Source organism: Semicossyphus pulcher, unplaced genomic scaffold (assembly GCF_022749685.1).
Source record: "Semicossyphus pulcher isolate SPU_LCO1_2020_fin unplaced genomic scaffold, fSemPul1.0.p SCAF_22, whole genome shotgun sequence".
Taxonomy (NCBI): domain Eukaryota; kingdom Metazoa; phylum Chordata; class Actinopteri; order Labriformes; family Labridae; genus Semicossyphus; species Semicossyphus pulcher.
Genome location: NW_027211696.1, coordinates 18,152,101 through 18,170,634, shown reverse-complemented (window position 1 = coordinate 18,170,634; position 18,534 = coordinate 18,152,101). Strand labels below are relative to the sequence as shown.

The following is an 18,534-nucleotide window of genomic DNA, read 5'->3' as shown; positions in this document are numbered from 1 at the left end:
AACATAAAGATATGTTTTTTATAGCTTTCTTATCTTGGGAATAAAGTATTGAAGAGATGTATTGCTTGACCTAATTTATAAATGTTAAAAAGGTGGCTTATAATTTGTAAGTTTGGATTTATTTATGTGTGATTTTGCAAGTAGAAAAACATTTTTCACAATTTTCTTCTTCCGCATCTGGGACGTGACGTTTTTCAACTTCCGCCTGCCGTCACGTTGTATCCGGTTGTATTGCATTTGATCCTTGATCAGCTGTTGGTGACCAATCCCCACCTCGATAGTATCTCTGGACACAGTCAACACTTCACTTTACCTCCGACCGTGACATCTCTTGCGTCTGACTCAAAGCCAGTCGACCTTCTTTTTTAAGTAGTTATCTCTGAGAAGTGGTGTAACTATTAGTTTTGAGAGACACGTTTAAGGGAAGGGAAAGGTATCCTTTGAGGAGAATGTCAGATTTCGACAGCAACCCGTTCGCGGACCCGGAGTTCAGCAACCCTTTTCAGGTAACGTAAGCTAGCTAAGTTAGCTATATTAGCATTAGCTCTTGAATTATTTCACTGTAATACCAGGTTGACGCTGTGACACTGACTGCTCTGTGTTAAGCAACGTTAATATAAGTAGTAACGTTTAAATAATAGTGACAGTAGCTGGCAATGAATGTTAATTTACTTTTTTGATTGGCTTTAGTGAGTCTGTCACTTATTACTGGTACACTTTGTCTGACTGGTGTGACATAACATTTAAAGGTAACCAGGCAGTGTTGTGTTAGCTAGCTTGATATGTTGTGTTAGCATTCTTAATGATACACCATGTGCTATCTTATGATTTATCAAGCAGCAGGTTGTTTATGTGGTGCTTTATTCAAACCCGCCGTTTCCCATTTGCATCTTCACTTTCACTTTCTAAACCTGTAAAGTGAACATGCTAATATCTATTGTTATATTGCATTGCTGTTTGCCTAGTGTTGTTCCTGTTTAGATACATGTTTGGATTATATGCCAATATCTGACTTCCCCAAAAAAAGATCATAATAACAACTCAATATGAGGGCTATGATTTAATGGGATGATTCCATAATTCATGCATTATAAATAAGCCTCTAAAAGGTCATTTTAGTGGCTCTTGAGAAAATTGATTGATGAAAAACACTTTTTCTTGCCTCACAGCAGCTCCATTTGCAACATAAGAAGTAAAGACAAGATACAAAGATGCATACACTTTAAATAACTTTATGAACACAAAACGGTATTAAAGTCCCTTCAGCGTACTTCTGATCTTTGATTAAGCTCCATATAAAATCTGTTTATTGACTGGTGTACAAAATAGTGATTAAGTCTTACTTTATTATTAATGCTGACCAGCCTCGACATGATTTCATTGTAGAGTTTCTCAACTGTTCTTTTGTGAAAGAAACTTGTACCCTGTGTTGTTACAGTACTGCAGGACACAGAAGTATAATACAAAACAAGAATTTGACTACTCTCCAGAAAAGATATAAAACAATGGAGGAAAGAAATTCTTTGTTTTGTCTTTTTTCAGTGTGGTCTCTCCAGGATAACAAATGGTCGATCATGCGACCCGAGTATACCTGCTCGATTTCCTCGTTATGGTTAACAGTAGGAGCTTCAAGAGTCAGATGGTGAACCAAATGCAACTTCCTCTGAGTTTAACCAGTTAGACCACTTTGTTTATAGCATTTTAGTGCTGCCTAGGGTCATCATATTTACTTACCAAAGATATGAGAGCTGAATCAGAACACTGACCTGAGTGGCAGTCGTCTGTATAGAACAGGAAAAGAGAGTAAATGAGAGCAGAACATGCAGCCTGATTGTGGTTCTACATTTTGCTTACTGTCATGCCTTTGCTATGTGGTTGGCCTTGTGTAAACAGTGTCTTGTCATTGTGAAAACATGCACTTATTTGATCATGTGCTCTTCAGCCCTTCATTCTCAGCCTCCCTCGCAGCACAGTGTTTCCTCCCCTATCTCCTCATATCAGGTGTACTTAACACGGGCACCAGAGCAGCAGCTAATTAGCATTTTCATTTGAGCTGAAAAGGCTAGCAGATTAATTGATTAGTCAAGCAACATGCTGTATATTGCAACTTATTTATAATTATTTGTTTGAATTTAATAATGCCAAAAATCTCTTACCTTCCAGATCATTCAGTGTGAATATTTGCTGGGTCTCTTAGTCTTGTTCTATTAAAGTTTTACATTGTTGGTCGAGTAGCCTACTTGCTTTTTTACCAAACATTTGATGGTTCCCGGCTCTCAGCTGTGAGAATTCAGTACTTTTCGTGGTCTTGCGTTACAATAAATTGAATAGTTTGGACTGTCGGTCACTTGGTCAGACATAATATGGTCCTGAGGGTATCGTGATTAGCATTCTTTACTTTATTTCTAGTGATATGTAATAGAGAAAATAAAGATCAATCAGTAATTTTAATAATAATTAGTTGCATCCCTTTTATGTTTGATTTAGTGCTTTATCTTGTAGCATGTCAAAAATTATATTGGGACTGGTTTATAAAGAAGGAAATAAGAAGTTAATTTCATAAGATTTCATATACAGAAAAGAAAACCAGCATTCACAAGTTATTATCAGCACATCTGGGAATTTAAAGACCCCCTCCAGTGAACATCAGGTGTTTAACCCTGTAAACATCTCCATGTGGTGTTCTTCATGTGCTAAAAGACATATCAGGGACAACATCAGCAGTCATCTCCATGGCTGGGCCTGTCTGCTTTTAAACTGCAGTGTACCAAGGACAGGCTGAACAACACGTATTCAGATTGGCAGGTTTGAGACGTCACAAACCTAAGGAGCCAATCCCGTTAATGGACAGGGTGACGCTATGCATATCGTTATGTGTAACCTATGGCAACCACTTCGGTGATGCGCGAGCCAGCTGTAACCGACATTGTAATTTACGCTAACGTTGCTACTACTAATGACTACATTTCAAGCTAGCAAAGTTTCAACAAGTTGCCACTAAACGACGGCAGAGGCGTGTTTTGTTTTTGCAATGGAGGGGGCGGTTGGAAATGTGCATAGTGGGCGGGGACAGATTCAGGAATCTTTAATGAGGGAGAAGGAGGAGACGCCTCGGGAGGATTTTTAGAAGGTACTTAAACGTATTCATCAGGGAAAAAAAGTCAGACACAATTTATTACTTCAAGCAGAGCGTTTTATACGTCTGAAAACATGACTGGAGCTGCTCTTTAAATATAATATACTTATACATCATGACACAGTCATTCCTAATGCATATTTTCTTCTATTGTAGTGGCTGTAATGTGTTATAAACTTAAAAAGCCACCGCCTTGCTCACTCAGTGTGTGGAAGTGAAAGAAGCTGACGGCACAGTTTGACCGTTGGACGCATCAAAAGCGAATAACTCAGGCAGCCACATTAACATAGTGACACGACCAGTGAACCCCTGCTGTCCTGCCATTTTCTCTCATTTGTTGGCTCACACTTTTTGGCCCGAAGGAGAAGTGGAGCTTTGTTCCCGTCTCTGAGCGAAACTCTTCAATAGTTTATGAAATCATATGGCGCTGTCAGAGGGACATGTGGTGCTCCGGTCCCCTCCGGCTGCTTCTTTCTGCTGAATTTCATCACTCCCAGTCATGCGTCAGATTGTTCATTCGGTTTTGGCCTAATTCTCTGGATGTAGGCTAATTACAGGGAGCTGAAGGAAATATGAGGAAGCGTAGATATCACAGAGATGTGAAATGTGGGTGATGAGCGTGAGCTTCCCCGTCACATACATCCAGGTGGTGGATACAACCTTCATCAGAGGGTATCACTATAACATGTATGTCGTAGATCAAACGGTCTATCACACATAAGAAAGGAAAGCTTCGTTTAAGCCGGTGGTTCCCAAACTTTTTCTGCAGGGCCCTCCTTGGTAGATGAAAATATATACAAGCCACCCCACCCCTCACCATACTCATCGACACATATACATCCATATACGCCAACACAAGCTATCAGACACGTGCTGCTCCTCCATATCTGTTGGCATGTCATAAATGCGCCTTGCAATGGTGTTGTTGACAGAGTGATGGCCTTAAAGTTCCTGCCTGTTGCTTCATCAATCAGAGGTGAAACCACAATAGCTGAGGGGCGCGAGTTGAGCGTCGTAAAGCCACTCTGTTTGGTATGACAGTTGAGAATAGGGCTTTGGCATGACAGTTGAGAATAGGGCTGAAACCACCATCACAGTTGTGAAGTGTAGTACAATAGTCACATTGCAGGACGTGTGATAGAGAAGAAAAGTGAAACAGGCCAGCTGCTACTTTATTGCTGCTCAGTGCAGAAGGAAAACTCCCAGTGTGTACAGGTGAAGCCGAGGGAGAGATATGATTCTTCATATTTCTTTGTCTTTGCTTTAGTAGTTTGATAAAGATTCATCGTCAGCCATATGTTGACCTGGCAGTCCAGGTTTGGGCATCACTGGTTTAAGCTGCGGATGAAGAAAGTGGATGTCTTCTGTTAAAGGGAGTAAAGATAATAGCATCAGCGACTGTTAAAGACAGCTCCCTTTAACCTTCTAAAATAAGGACATTGCTAACCGAGAGTGGTAAGCAGCTCTCTCGCTGGCTAGCGGCCCCCCTCACCTGACTTGTTGAGTACCAGAAGGTTTTAATTACCAGGTTTGTTTGTTTTAAAGAGGAGGAGACCTCTGTGGATAACAGGACTCGGTAAAAACCAATGACTGTATCTATAGATGGACGACGCGCCTCCATCTGCTCTCATTGTCTCAAAGTGATGCCAAAATAGCCCCTGTGATAGGCGCTGCCATCGTGCAATGGTGACGTCATTTGGAGCCAGAGTCTGCGCAGTAGAGATTCACAGGTGGAGCCACTTCTGCTAACCAAAACAGAACAGCTTCTCTGTGTCGGTCTGAGGTTAACGTTCACAGGTATGGAAACTTCAATGACTGAAGTGATTGTTTTAGTTACGTCTCCTCTCGCCGTTCCTCCTCTACTCTGCTAATCCGGGAACAGATCGGCTGTAGGAGCCGTATTTGTCAACAGAGCTGTCAATCATCCTTTTGACAGCATCAAATATCTAATTAAAAATAAACGCACACTTGGACATAAATCAGCATGATAAGAACTAACTATAATGACAGAAACCATGTTTGAGAAAAATGTATTTTGATTTTATAGTTTGACTCATGTCCCATCTGTTAACATGGAGGAGGCGGGCTTTATGACCTATACTGCAGCCAGTCAGCAGGGGGCGCTTCACTTTCAGGGAGCTGTCATGTCGTCCATCTTTTCATACAGTTTATTGTCAGAGAAATACTGATGTTTTCTCAAATGTATTATATTGTGAAGTTTAACACATGACCCGTCTGGTTTCTTCAGGCCTCCTTCATTAACAGGATAGGCACCGTTATCAAATCACTCGTGGTGATAGAAATCGATCAATATAGATATTTGTTTCCACATCGTCCAGCCCTAGAAAGTGTTGAAGTCTTGGCTAAAAGAACATCACTTACTAAGACTTACGCAACTGCTCGTGCAGCTACTTTGCAGATATGCAAGCTTGTTAGCTTGTGCTTTGTTTGGTGACAGGAAATCTATAACCAGCAGATGAGAGTTCACACCTTCATGCAACAGGCTGAGTCTGCATGGTGATGTTTCCTCCTGTAACTGTAGACTTCAAGAAGAAAACTTGTGAATATGCATGTGTTTGTTTGGCTGCGCAATAGGGCGACATTAAACTTTAAACGCAACATACCCTGAAATATTCATGACCCCGGTCTGGTGACAAGTTGCAGCCTTCGAGTGTGTGTGTGTGTGTATGTGTGTGTGTGTGTAGAGGAAGAGATGCTCCCACAAGAGTCTTCAGAGAGACAGAGAGAGAGCTGCACTGAGGCTGGATGAGGATACCAGAGCAGGATTGGATTTTAATCTCAGGCAGAAGATTTGAATGAGACTGGTGTGTGACTGACAGCTGCTGATGGTAAGCCCTTTATAATAAGAAACATATGGAAATGTAGCTGAACTGATGTGAGCAGGAGCAGGAATTATCATGCAAATAGAGGCTGAAGACGCCTTTGAAGTGTGCAGTAGCTGTAGTTGCATACACGCCATATGTAAACATAGCTCACTGCAAACAATGAGAGGCTTTTCCTGGACGTTCTGGCTCCATCCTTTACTTCACCTTCTGTGTTGACATTGTACTTTTTTTTTGGTCTTGAATTTGCTTGTCTTGCAAATCCAGAATGTTCTCAAAAGCAGCATTAAGTGCGTTCGTGCTTTGATTTTGTGCCTAGCGCAGCATACTCGTCTGTAGCAGCCAGAAGCATTCCCACCCCCCGCCCTCTGAAACTCATGGACACGGCTATTTTAAGACGTCTTCCCGTGGAAATTATTGGAATCATCCCATCTTTGCCAGCATTGAATTACAGGCCTGTTGCGTTTTGAATAAAGAGGGCTGTTTGGCCTCGAAGTGGCAGAATAATGGAGGGTTTTTACTCTCACTCTTGCTGCTGTCCTTGGTGAAAACACACGGATAGACGATGCCAAGGCTGTGGCGTTCTCACACCAAAACTATTCATAACACTTGAGTCATTATTTCACACCGCTTGTGAAGCTTTTCTTCTTTTCATTTAATGTGTTTTCATCTTTTATAAATGTGTTTTCTCAGGATCCATCAGTGACACAAGTAAGACAGGCGGCTCCTCCGGGGTTAGAGGAGTACAATCCCTTCACAGATGCCAAACCAGTGAGTACTTTTACACCTTTCAAGTGGCAACAAGTCCGTACAAAGATGTAAGATCGAAATTAACATACTTTAAGAGCTGCCACCACTCATTAATTAGTTGTAAACTAGTTCCAAATGTTTTAATAATTGATTCATCGGTTTGAATTCTCTGATTCCAGCTTCTTACATGTGAATATTTCCTGGTTTCTTTACACATTCGAGGACGTCCTCTTCAGCTTTGCGACACACTTTTTCTGATATATAATAGGCCAAAAACTAATCAGCTAATTGAGCATAATGTGGAAAATAACATTAGCTGCGGCCCGAGTTGTTTCTGGGCTATGATGTGACTCAGAAGCCATGAGAATATTATCGTCCCTTTTGATTTAGAGATGGTGTGAAACGATGAGTAAGACAATTATCTGAGCACGCCGTGTAATTCCCTTCGCTCATCACTCCTACATGTATCAAAGGAACCACACACACATCTCACACGTAGGCTCAGTCTCCTGAAGGCTCGGGAACTATTTCTGTAGTAACAGAAGAGATCAAAACAGTCAGACCCAGTTTATTATTTACATCTCAGCTTCACTACTTTTCGTTTCCACTACATTAGAATTAAATATTACAGACCTGTATAAAAACTAAATTAGATACTCGACTGTAATAACTGTAACTGCACAGTTCTCCTTACAAATAAGATCATAGATGAGGAAAGGAAACAGACATTTTTCACAATTAAGAAGCTGACATCAGATCATTCTTGCTGCTCATAATTTTTCTGTAAACTTGTATTTTTTTACCTTTTATGCCTTTTATTAAGAGAGGACAGTGGATAGTGTCAGAACAGATGGAGAGAGAGAATGGGGATGACACACGGCAAAGGGTCGAGGGAGGGAGTCGAACCCGGGGGCAGCCGCATCGAGGACTGTAGCCCCTGCATATGGGACGTGCGATTTAAGCTAATTTGAGCCTAAGCCGCACTACATGGCTTTTTTTTTTTTTTGGAAAGAAAATTCAAACACATTAAACAGTTATCAAAATAGTTTGGGATGAATTTGAGATTTGACAACTAATCTAGAAAATCCTGCAGTGCCAGATAACTCAAAAGGTAACTGGAATTGGTTGAAGTTCTCGAAGACGTTTCGCCTCTCATGCGAAAGGCTTCTTCAGTTCGGATGAGGGGTGAAACAAGCTTCAACCGAGTCCAGTGTCCTTTTAGATCACACTTCAAATTCCCATGACCTGGTTAGCGCTGTCGCCTCACAGCTGGAAGGTTCCTGGTTCAAATCCAGGTTCAAACGTAACAGGCTGTTTGTTTGCATTCCCTCCGGGTACTCTGGCTTCCTCCCACAGTCCAAAGACATGCTCGTTAGGTTCATTGGTGACTCTAAAATTGCCCGTAGGTGTGAATGTGAACATGAAAGGTCGTCTGTCTTTGTGTCAGCCCTGCGATCAGTCCAGGTGTAACCCCGCCTCTCTTCACAGACAGCTCTAGATAACATTCATCTTTATTGCTGCGTACTGAGACAACAAAATACAGTTAAGCATTAATTCCAGAGTTCATATACAGGGGGAATAAGTAGAGTAAAGAGTAAGGGGTAGTTAAGGATATATTCAGATACATAAACAGCATGAACATGTGCAGCAGTTATTTTTGCAAAATTAGTAGTGCTAGTTTGATATTGGCAACAGTATGATATTATAGACAAGGTAAAGACAGCTAGAGGTATGAAGAGAACTGTGTTTATAAAATAGATGGAGAAGAAGAAGAAGAGTGAAGTTAGAATTGTCTATAAAAAGCATCCCTGTCGTTACACCACACTGTTTATGACTGAAATGACAACCTGGTTTGGCTTAAAATTCATGTATGCGTTTCCTCCGAAGGCTCCTGCAGGTATGGCACCCAGAACTGCAGCCCCCACCAACACACAGCCCGCCATCATGAAACCCACAGAGGAGCCTCCTGCCTACTCACAGCCTCAGGCGCAGGTACGACAGACCAGAACACTCCTATTGTCTTTACTTTGTGCTCTTTGGTCCGCTGAGGAATCTTTATATCGTCACAAAGCTGGTTTAGCATCCATCAAGCAGAGATGGTGAGGGGAAACAGAAAACACATAAACATCAGAGCCGGTTTCATGCTGAGTTTGTGGACTGAAAAGCCGCTCAGTGGGAGGCTGCTTCCTCCTCGCTGAGGGAGACACAGAGAAACCCAGACAGCCAGAGGAAATAACTTGTGATGGTGCATCTCATTTCTCGTCAGCCTCCTGGGAACATGCTGTTGTGGTGTTTCCCTCAGGGTTGTGCTGCACCTGCAAGAAGGATGGATTTTCTTTAAAGCAGAAACAGAGAATTCCTATTGAGCTGAAAATAGTCTGCAGGAACAGTCTCACATCAATCCTGTTCGACATATGTTTTATATCTGTGTGTATTTGTGTGTAGGATCAGTCACGAGGAGCCGCTGAGCTGCTGAGGAGACAGGAAGAGCTGGAAAAGAAGGCGGCAGAGCTGGACCGCCGGGAGAGAGAGATGCAGTCACTCAGTGCTTCAGGAGGTCAGCATCAGACAAACATCAGCATCAGATCAGTGCTGTCATGACTGAAAAATGATACTGTTGATGCTGTACTGATATAGCCCACAGAGGCTCAAAATGACCTTCTACAACAGCAGGTCAAGTGCAGCTTTGTAAAACCACACTAACTTAACGCATATTATTATGATTCAAATATCTGTGTGCTAAATATGAAGCTCCAGGAAATTAGCTGAGCCTCCCACAGTCATTCCCAACCAGGAGTTCCTGGTGGCGTCGATAAAGGAGTACTTGATTATTTTATCGGGACAGGTTGGGAACCTTTGGCTCTGTTAGAGCACGATACATTACGACGCGATACGTTACAACACGATACGTTACAGCGCTATACGTTACAGAGCGATATGTTACGACACGATGCATTACAACGCGATACGTTACAGTACGATACGTAACAATACGTTACAGCGCAATACGTTACAGCGCGATACGTTACGATACGTTACAACGCGATGCGTTACAGCGCAATACGTTACAGCGCGATACGTTACAGCGCGATACGTTACAGCGCGATACGTTACGACGCGTTACGTTAGGACGCATTAGGTTACGACACGATACAACACTATGACACGATACGATATGACATGTTTTGACACGACATGTTACGATAAGACACGATATGATATATGATACGATACGACATGACACGTTACAACACGATGGGTTACAACACAATATGGCACATTACGACGCAATACATTGCGATATGACACAATACGGCACGACACAGCACGATACATTGCGATTATTCAACATGACACGACATGATACGATACACTTTGTCTCCGTAGGGAAATTGGTCTTGGACTCAAATGCTGCACACATGCTGCTAAGCTCAGATGGCGCTCTAGCTTTAATTTTAGCATACAGACATGGTGGTCGATCTTAACTAATTTGTAATGCAAGAACATGTTGAAACTCTAAATTCTCGTAGCTTCTCTGCAGAGCCTGAACATATGGCTGCTGATTTGAAGCTTAAGGTTTCTATTTTAGACCTCATTAGGCACAAACAAGTCAAAGCAGCTCCTTTGTATCTCACTGCCAACCATATGGTGGGTTTAATAAAAGGTGTGAAAGACAGGAAATCAGAGGATGCCTTTGTTTACTGTAGATAAGCTGCAGTAACTCAGTTAATTATATAACATGACTTTATGTTTCTCTAAAAACTTTACAATCACGTCTTGTGTGGTTCTGTTTCAGGCAGGAAAAACAACTGGCCTCCCCTCCCAGAGAACCTCCCTGTGGGCCCCTGTTTCTACCACGACATCACAGTGGACATCCCTGTAGAGTTTCAGAAGACGGTCAAGATCATGTATTACCTCTGGATGTGTGAGTGGCTTTTCTTTTATCCCTCATGTTGAACATTCGTATTTAGCATGTCTGATGCATCATTTTCAGTCCCAGGCAGTGAGTTCATTCACACAGGGGAGCGCAGCATAACCCACAACTGAAACAATCAGTCAAGTAATAGATTTGTTGATCCAAAGAGAAATAATCTGCAACTATTTTGATTATAGATTAAGTAGATATTAAGCAAAAATGCCAAACGTTCCCTTCTTCTTCTTCTTCAACTGATTTTGGTAATTATCCAACAATTTGAAGATGTTTCGTCTGGCCTTCTTTTCACAGTTTGGTACATTACGGACTAAACAATGAATACTCGCACTTATAACACTTAGTAGTCAGTCATCAAATTAATCCTTGTTGAGCGTCCTTTAAAGGAGCAATTTGCCACTGTCAGTCAAAGCTGGTGTTCTCTGTAATCGATAGAAGGAATAATATTTGAAAGTGGAGAAAGTTGTACAAACAGCTCATGGTTTCGCCCATTCTACATTCCTACAACACCCAGCATGCATTGCGGCCCTCCCTCAGAATCTACAGAATCTCAAATATGACGAGAATATACCGGTGGATCATCTAAAAACTCTTCAGGTCTGCAGTCTACATTTCAAATCTGACGATTTTGAACGAGATATGACATCAGAGGCGGGCGTCCCAGATTGAGGAAGTGTAGTTTAGCGAGCTCCCTGGCCTCTGCCAGATGACGCGTTTTACGTAGTCTGGTGGAGGTTTTCCAGGGCCCATTGGAGAAGCGGATAGCGTCCTCCAAAGGCACAGAGAGAAATTACATTTCTTCCTACCATAATGGCATTAGGTCCACATAATAGCATGATCGGAGGTTGAAAATTCGGCAAATTGGCCCTTTAAGTTTTGCAGCCCTAATTCATCCAGTTACTGACTGGATTTAATAACACTGGACTTACTGCAAGAAGTGATTATGATTTACAATATTACATATTTAGATTTGAAGTGTTTTTATACAGTAGCTCAGTAACAGGAATATTATATGAATTGAAAGAAACTTTGCTCTTTGATCAAACTAACCCAGAATGAGAGAAAGACACTGTTTAGCCATCTTTAAAGTGACCTAATTTAAAGAATAGCCTGGGTCAGTTTGACATTTTAGCTTTACAGTTAATCTACATGGTCAATAAATTATTTACCAACTGACCCCAGAATATTTGCAGCCCCTTTCCCTCTCTCTACAACCTCTGTATCTCAGTCCTACGAGGTGAAAGAAAATCACAATCTGCACTTCTGCGATTTAGTGAAAGAATGGCCTCGAATGGCATTCAGCAGCCACATGACGAGGGCATGTGGTGCAGTCATGTGGTCCGACGAAGGAGCTGGGTCAGATGATCCCTGAAAGGTTGGTTTAGATGCAGACTTAGGACAAAAGGAGATACTTTTTTAGGCATGTTAAACTCTCCCGAGTCAATCTTCACTCCCTCAAAGAACATCACGTTAAACCTGCTTTTCTTTTTGTGTCTGTTTTGGTGTTTTTATGTTTGTTGTGTTTTATTCCAGCTTTACTGTGAGGATTTTGTTAGACTGTTGCTGTTTTTCCAACACCTTTTTTATCTTTTCTAACACGTTATCATTTTATTGCACAATCAAACATATAAACAAACACACTTGTTTAGTACTTTACAGGTTAGAGCCTGATAACTCGCATCAGCTCCTCCCCCGCTCAGCCCTGTTCTGCCATCCAGCAGGCTGATGTCATATTTGACAGTGTGATGTGAAATCCCCTCGGTTACACAAACCCTGCTGCTGTACAATCCTTTTACAGGCACTGCTGGGACCCTAAGAACAAATGGTAATAATGAATAATAAATGTGAGCGTGTGTGTTCTGGTCTCAGTCCTGCGCCGTGTTACGTGTTGAAATATTAAGCGTCTGTGTTTCCTTCTCTTCCATCCCGAGCCGGACTTGGCAGGACACTGGACACTACAGCACCAGCCGCTAGCAAACACTCCTCCACCCGCTTATTTTCCATCATACACAGTGAACACAAAGGTTAAAACACTCATTCAGACTCTGACTGCACGTTTGTTTCCTTCAGTTCACACTGGGACGCTGCTCGCCAACATGGTGGGCTGCCTGGCCTGGTTCTTTGTGGATGCATCGCACGGGGTGGACTTTGGTTTGTCCATCCTCTGGTTCATGCTCTTCACACCGTGCTCCTTCGTCTGCTGGTACAGACCGCTTTATGGAGCGTTCAGGTAAACCACACAAATGCATTTACCTTTTATTTACAAATAAACAAACTCTCTGACTGTGTTGTTTATACTTTACGCACGAGTCTGACGGACTGACGGCACTTTCACAGCCGTAGAGAGAGAGAGTTGCGACATCGCAATGGCGGATCATGGAGTATATTCGACCTCCACTGACACAACTCTTTGTCTATACGGCTCTGGATACTTTTTTCGGGGAGTAGGCGGGGCTGCTCCTCCGCTGCTCCTCCGCTGGCCTCACCTGCTTTCAAACACGTTGTCATCGACCTCATGAGGACAGTCCATGCAACACATTGCCCACAGGAGCGCACATTGACCTGACCTGAAGTTTTGACCTTGCCTTGTTTCTGTTTTCTCTCTCTGCAGGAGTGACAGCTCGTTCAGGTTCTTTGTTTTCTTCTTCGTGTACATCTGTCAGTTCGGAGTCTACGTTCTCCAGTGTATCGGCATCGCCGGTTGGGGCGCCAGGTGAGAAAACGCATCAAGAAGAAATCTGAAAATCATGCGTCATTCTTCTGCCATGTTTAGAGCTTACCCTCTGTCTCATGGATTTTTTTAATGGCAATGGATGTTTAATATCTGCAACAATTCACAGATTAATCATTTAATTATAACATGAAACATGATCTTAAAGGTTCATGCATTTTCCAAATAATTGCTAATACATTTCCTGTGCGCTAAACTGGCTCCAGATTCTTAAGTATTTGTTGCTTTGTATTAAATATCGTTCAGGTTTTTGATTTGTGGTTGGATAAAACAGGACTTTTAAAGCAACTTCTCGAGCAACAAATCTAAAAAAATCTCTGATGCATTGATTTATTATCAAAATAATCATAAGTTTCATCGATTTCTGAAATGGTTTTATTTGAAATATTTGTTCACACTAACTTATTCTTACTTTAAGTCTTGACTTTGGTGAAAACAAGTCTCACATCTTCTGTATGTACCTTTATTATATAAAGAGGCTCAGTCATTTCCTGCTTGACACTTTAGTTTTTAGCAAATGCTACTCAAACTAGTGGTGATAACAAGTTTCTGAGCACTACCAGCTAAGTACTAATGAATGACTTTCTCGTCCTCAGTGGGTGGATCTCGGCTCTGATCGGCCTGAACAAGAGTATCACAGTGGGCATCATCATGATCCTCATCGCTGCGCTCTTTACCTCACTGGCTGTCATGTCCCTCATCATGTTCAAAAAGGTACACACACAGCAATCCCAGAGGAAGTTTAAGTAGCCTCTATTAAAGGGGAACTCCAGTGCGTTTAAACCAGGGCCCTAAAGATGATCAGTTAGTTCCAACAGTAATACACGTGTCTAACCACATTATCGAACGGATCCCTGCTGTGAAAGATCGTTTGGTTAAAGTAACATCCTGTTTTTTTGGGGGGGGAAACTGCCGTTAAATTGCTCGCTTGAAGGCCACCAGATTTCATTTACAAAAGGAGTCATTTTACTTGCAGGAACAACGGCGTTGCTGGTCTCCAGCCGCCTCGATCGAATAGTTTGTTTACATTATTGTGAGACTTTGGTGCTCTAAGTGGTGAGTTCGGCTCCAACAAAATATTTGTAGAACGCAAAAAACCCCGAACCAATCAAAGTAGCCGAACAAAAGAAACTCCTGTGTTCTACAAGGTAGCATTTGTGTCTTTTGTCAATGGAGTCTGGTGGCTTTGAAGAGAGTTATGTAACAGCTTTAACAGCAAAAAGGTCTGTCGTAATCTTTTCTGTAGTGATATCCGACACTCGGCACTTCTAGCTGACGTCATTTAATTTGGCACGTGACCTTTAAGTCATTAAACGCCAGAACATGTATAAAAAAATACTTCCCCCTTAGAGCTTCTTCCGTTGTAATCATCTCTTCATTTCCCTCCTCCTCCTCCTCAGGTCCACGGGATGTACAGAACCACGGGTGCCAGCTTCGAGCGAGCCCAGCAGGAGTTTGCCACAGGCGTCATGTCCAACAAGACGGTCCAGACGGCCGCTGCTAATGCCGCCTCCAGGGCCGCACAGGGGTCCTTCAAGGAGCAGATCTGATCGGCTTAAAGAGGTCGCTCATCTCTCCGTCCATCCCCTCACCCTCCTCCTCCTCCTCCTCTTCATCCATGCCCTGTTTGAACACATGGAGAGTCCCACAGCCTTCTGACAATATCAAAGGAACAATCTGACAGGATTTCACGTCTCTCGCCTCCACGTGCCCCGGCAACAATTGTGCACTCTCATCACAGACTCTGAGCCCCCTCGTCTACGCTGCACTCCTACAACCACTCAACCAGCGTGCTCCAATTAACCTTCTCTGTGTGAGTTTTTATGTGGTGTGTGCGAGTGTGTGTTTATGTGTGTGTGTGGCTAATTAAATGAATGTTTGTGTGCCTCTTTAAATGTCTTGTTTGTCCTCTGTAGATGGATTCTAATGTAGCTGAACCAAGTCTGACTTTCTAAACCTACCTGGGCATTTCCCTCCATCAGCCGTGTGTGTGTCTGGGCCTTATCTACCCAATCACAGCTCTCTATTTTAAGATTAATTTATTACTGCACAATAGGATGTCCTCTCTCGTCTCTGCAGCCTTCTCTCGTTAGTGTTTTTTAGCTGATTTCCATGAGCACATAACTGAACACTGCTGCCCCCCGGTGGAGTGACTGTGTATTGTTGAAGATGAATGCCGTGCATTCCTGTTCACTGCCTTGCCTTCTGCTTTCTGCTTTCCTCTAAATTATGTTATAAAAAGTGTCTTTTTCTCACCCAAAATCTTATGTGTTAAGTATCAAACAAAGAAAATATATTCTAAATTAGCTTTTTTTTTAACAGACGTTGTAAAAAAGCATTAAATATTCTAATTAAGACAAAGCCAACAGATGATTGGTGTATCTTGCTATGCTAGCACTTTGGTCACAAGGACACGAAGGTCTGTTGGACGGTCCAAACTACTTTGATCCTGACTGAAATAATTCAACAAGTATTGGATTTACTGCCGTGATATTTTGTCCAGCTTTTTAATCATCCCCAGACGATAAATCCTTAAGACTTTAGTGATCTTCTCACTTTTCCTCTGCGCCCCACAACCATCAGGTGGATTTCCCTGACATTCGGCGCCTACAATCATGCTCTCCAATTTCAACCCTCAAATTTAGACTGCTTTAGTTTGTGATCAAATTAGGGATGCACGATATTATCGGCAAATCGGCATATATGTAATTTTTCCGTTTAATTTTGCCTAAACGCTCGACGATTCCACCAAAAAAGAAAATGTTACAGACAAATAAATATGCCGTTTTGTACATAACCTAAGATGAAGTAGTTTTCTATTCTAGTAGTCATGTGCACATTTTAAGAAGCACTGTATTATGTTATTTCTGCGTGATAGGAGGCATGATATAAATTCCACTACAGGGGAGACTTGATGTTCTCTGCAATTAGGTGGAAAAAAACATGCGCTGAATATATCGGAAAAAGGGTTGGAAAATATCGGCATATCGGATATTGGCAAAAAATCCAATATTATCAATCCCTAGATCAAATACATGCAAAATATATATTATTCCCAACAGCTTTGGCAGATTTTAGCAAGCTAACATGCTAAACTAAGATGGTAAACATGCTCTACCGTTGTACCAGCTTAGCAATAGCATGCTAGCTTTTAACTTAAGCATTAAGCTCAAAGCACTGCTGCTCAGCTGCTAGCTAGCATAGCTGTAGAGTTGTAGTTTTCCATCCATTATCTATACCGCTTCTCGTGTTGGGGGGCTGGAGCCTATCCCAGCCGTCGAGAGGCGGGGTTTCACCCTGGACTGATCGCCAGTCGATCACAGGGCTGACACATAGAGACAGACAACCTTTCACGCTCACACTCACAATTAAGAGTCACCAATGAGCCTAACGAGTCTTTGGACGGTGGGAGGAAGCCGGAGTACCCAGAGGGAACCCACGCATGCACGGGGAGAACAAACTCCACGCAGAAAGGCCCGCTACGTCCAAACCGGGACTCGAACTAGAAACCTTCTAGCTGTGAGGCGACGGCACTAACCACTGCACGGTGCAGCCCCAGCTGAAAGATGACTGAAACATTTTACTGATTGTGAGATCATTTCCTGTCGTTTAACCAACTGACTAATCGTAGAAGCTGTAGCTCTGTAGATTGTTGCCCTCTTTAACTCTGCTGGTGTGTTTAGTCATACATTGGCAACATAGTGACTATATGGAAAGAGGAAGGAGATATTAATTATGTAGATGTTTGAATCTGCTTTGTAGCAACTAAATTTAATGATCAGAGTTGTTTTGAAGTTCAAAACGGCAGACTTTAAACCGCTGCCTTCCCCGCCTACACGCCGTGTTTGATACTTAACAGATTTGGGTGAAGCTTCTCTTAAAAGTTTGCTTGTTAGCTACGATCTTTTTTGCCTTTTAACAGTCTCCACATCCAATTTAAAGTTGCACTTTCAGTCTCGTCATTAGATTCCGTCTGCTCCCTGTAATCGGTGCAAATGGAAGGATAATTAGAATAACGGCCTCCCCCCCTTTCTGCTCGTTACTGCTCACTCGTACGTGCACCAGCTGAGTTCAGCAGTTTTCACATCCAGCCTAAACCGTTTCCATCGCGTCCTCAGAATGACGGTAAGACATCCACTGCTGCGTACATACAGCTGCATGTTTCTACAGGTGACCTGAAGAGCAAAGTGTGACTCGTCTCCAGCTTTCCTCTGTGAGACTTACCTCAGTTTCTACTCAGGACGTTCTCTTCACGTGCATGACCGGTTTCAAAACGTATACGAGATTGTATGAAATTAAAACACACGCTGGCCCTGCTGTTTTTAAACATATATGCTGTAAATCAATATATCGCAATATTAATGACAAAATATGGGCCAGTAATGCTGTAATGATACTTGCCTGCATATTGTGGATTGACTATCACTGACCTTCAGCTAATCACATCTCTGAATGTGTCTTTTTCTATACGATGCCGACCTTATTTTGCGTCAGTGAAAGCTGCAAAGTGTTTCGAATGTGTCTCATGTTAAAGCCAGTTACGCCTTCTGTATGTGTGTGTTCGTGTGTGTGTTGTGTAGGAGTGTAAACAGTGGGAGTTTGGCCTTTTAAGTCTGTTTGTGGGACTTTAAGCTTCCTGCCTTATTTTGCTCCTCTTTTATTCCCCACCTGTTTGATTTGGAACCAGTGCATGTGTATTCCTCCTGAGTACATTCATACGTACAAAGCGACATGAGATTATTCGGTCTTGAGTGGCTCCTGCTGTTGTTTTCGACTCGTTTAATTAAAGAGAGGCGTTAGGCTGCAATGCCACGTGACCTGTGTGCTGTACTGTAGATGGACCGTGGCTTTAAGCTTCATAATCAACCTGGTTTGTGGTAGAAACACTGAGAATGAAATGTTCAAAAGCATCTCCGACTGTAACATTTAAATGTATTGGAAAATAAAGTCGTGAGGGGTGTTTGTATATTTTGTACGATTATCAGACGGATATTTGCTCTAAATTTGGCTGCGATTTTAAGATGCACTCTGGTTTCACCTTCAGCCGCATGTTGAGTAGTTTGAGTTTTGTATATTTATTGTATTAACACTAAATAAAATTCTTCTTCTGTATCTGTTTTTGTCTTTAGCTTTTTTGTGTAGA

General features: G+C 42.2%; 1 protein-coding gene across 2 annotated transcripts; it reads left to right on the top strand.

Annotated features, from left to right (window-relative positions):
* The first annotated feature begins 332 nt into the window (after positions 1-332).
* On the top strand, positions 333-18,490 carry LOC138602084 (secretory carrier-associated membrane protein 1-like). 2 transcript variants are annotated; one of them, XM_069673474.1, is made up of 9 exons: positions 333-506; positions 6,673-6,750; positions 8,617-8,721; positions 9,175-9,286; positions 10,526-10,654; positions 12,731-12,890; positions 13,272-13,373; positions 13,988-14,105; positions 14,792-18,490. In XM_069673474.1, exons 1-9 carry the CDS (start codon positions 450-452, stop codon positions 14,939-14,941), a joined length of 1,011 nt encoding a protein of 336 aa, XP_069529575.1. In that variant the 5' UTR covers positions 333-449; the 3' UTR covers positions 14,942-18,490. The 2 variants fall into 2 exon arrangements, with proteins under 2 accessions (XP_069529575.1, XP_069529576.1); XM_069673475.1 differs by lacking the exon at positions 333-506 and adding an exon at positions 5,889-5,985.
* Positions 18,491-18,534: the final 44 nt, after the last annotated feature.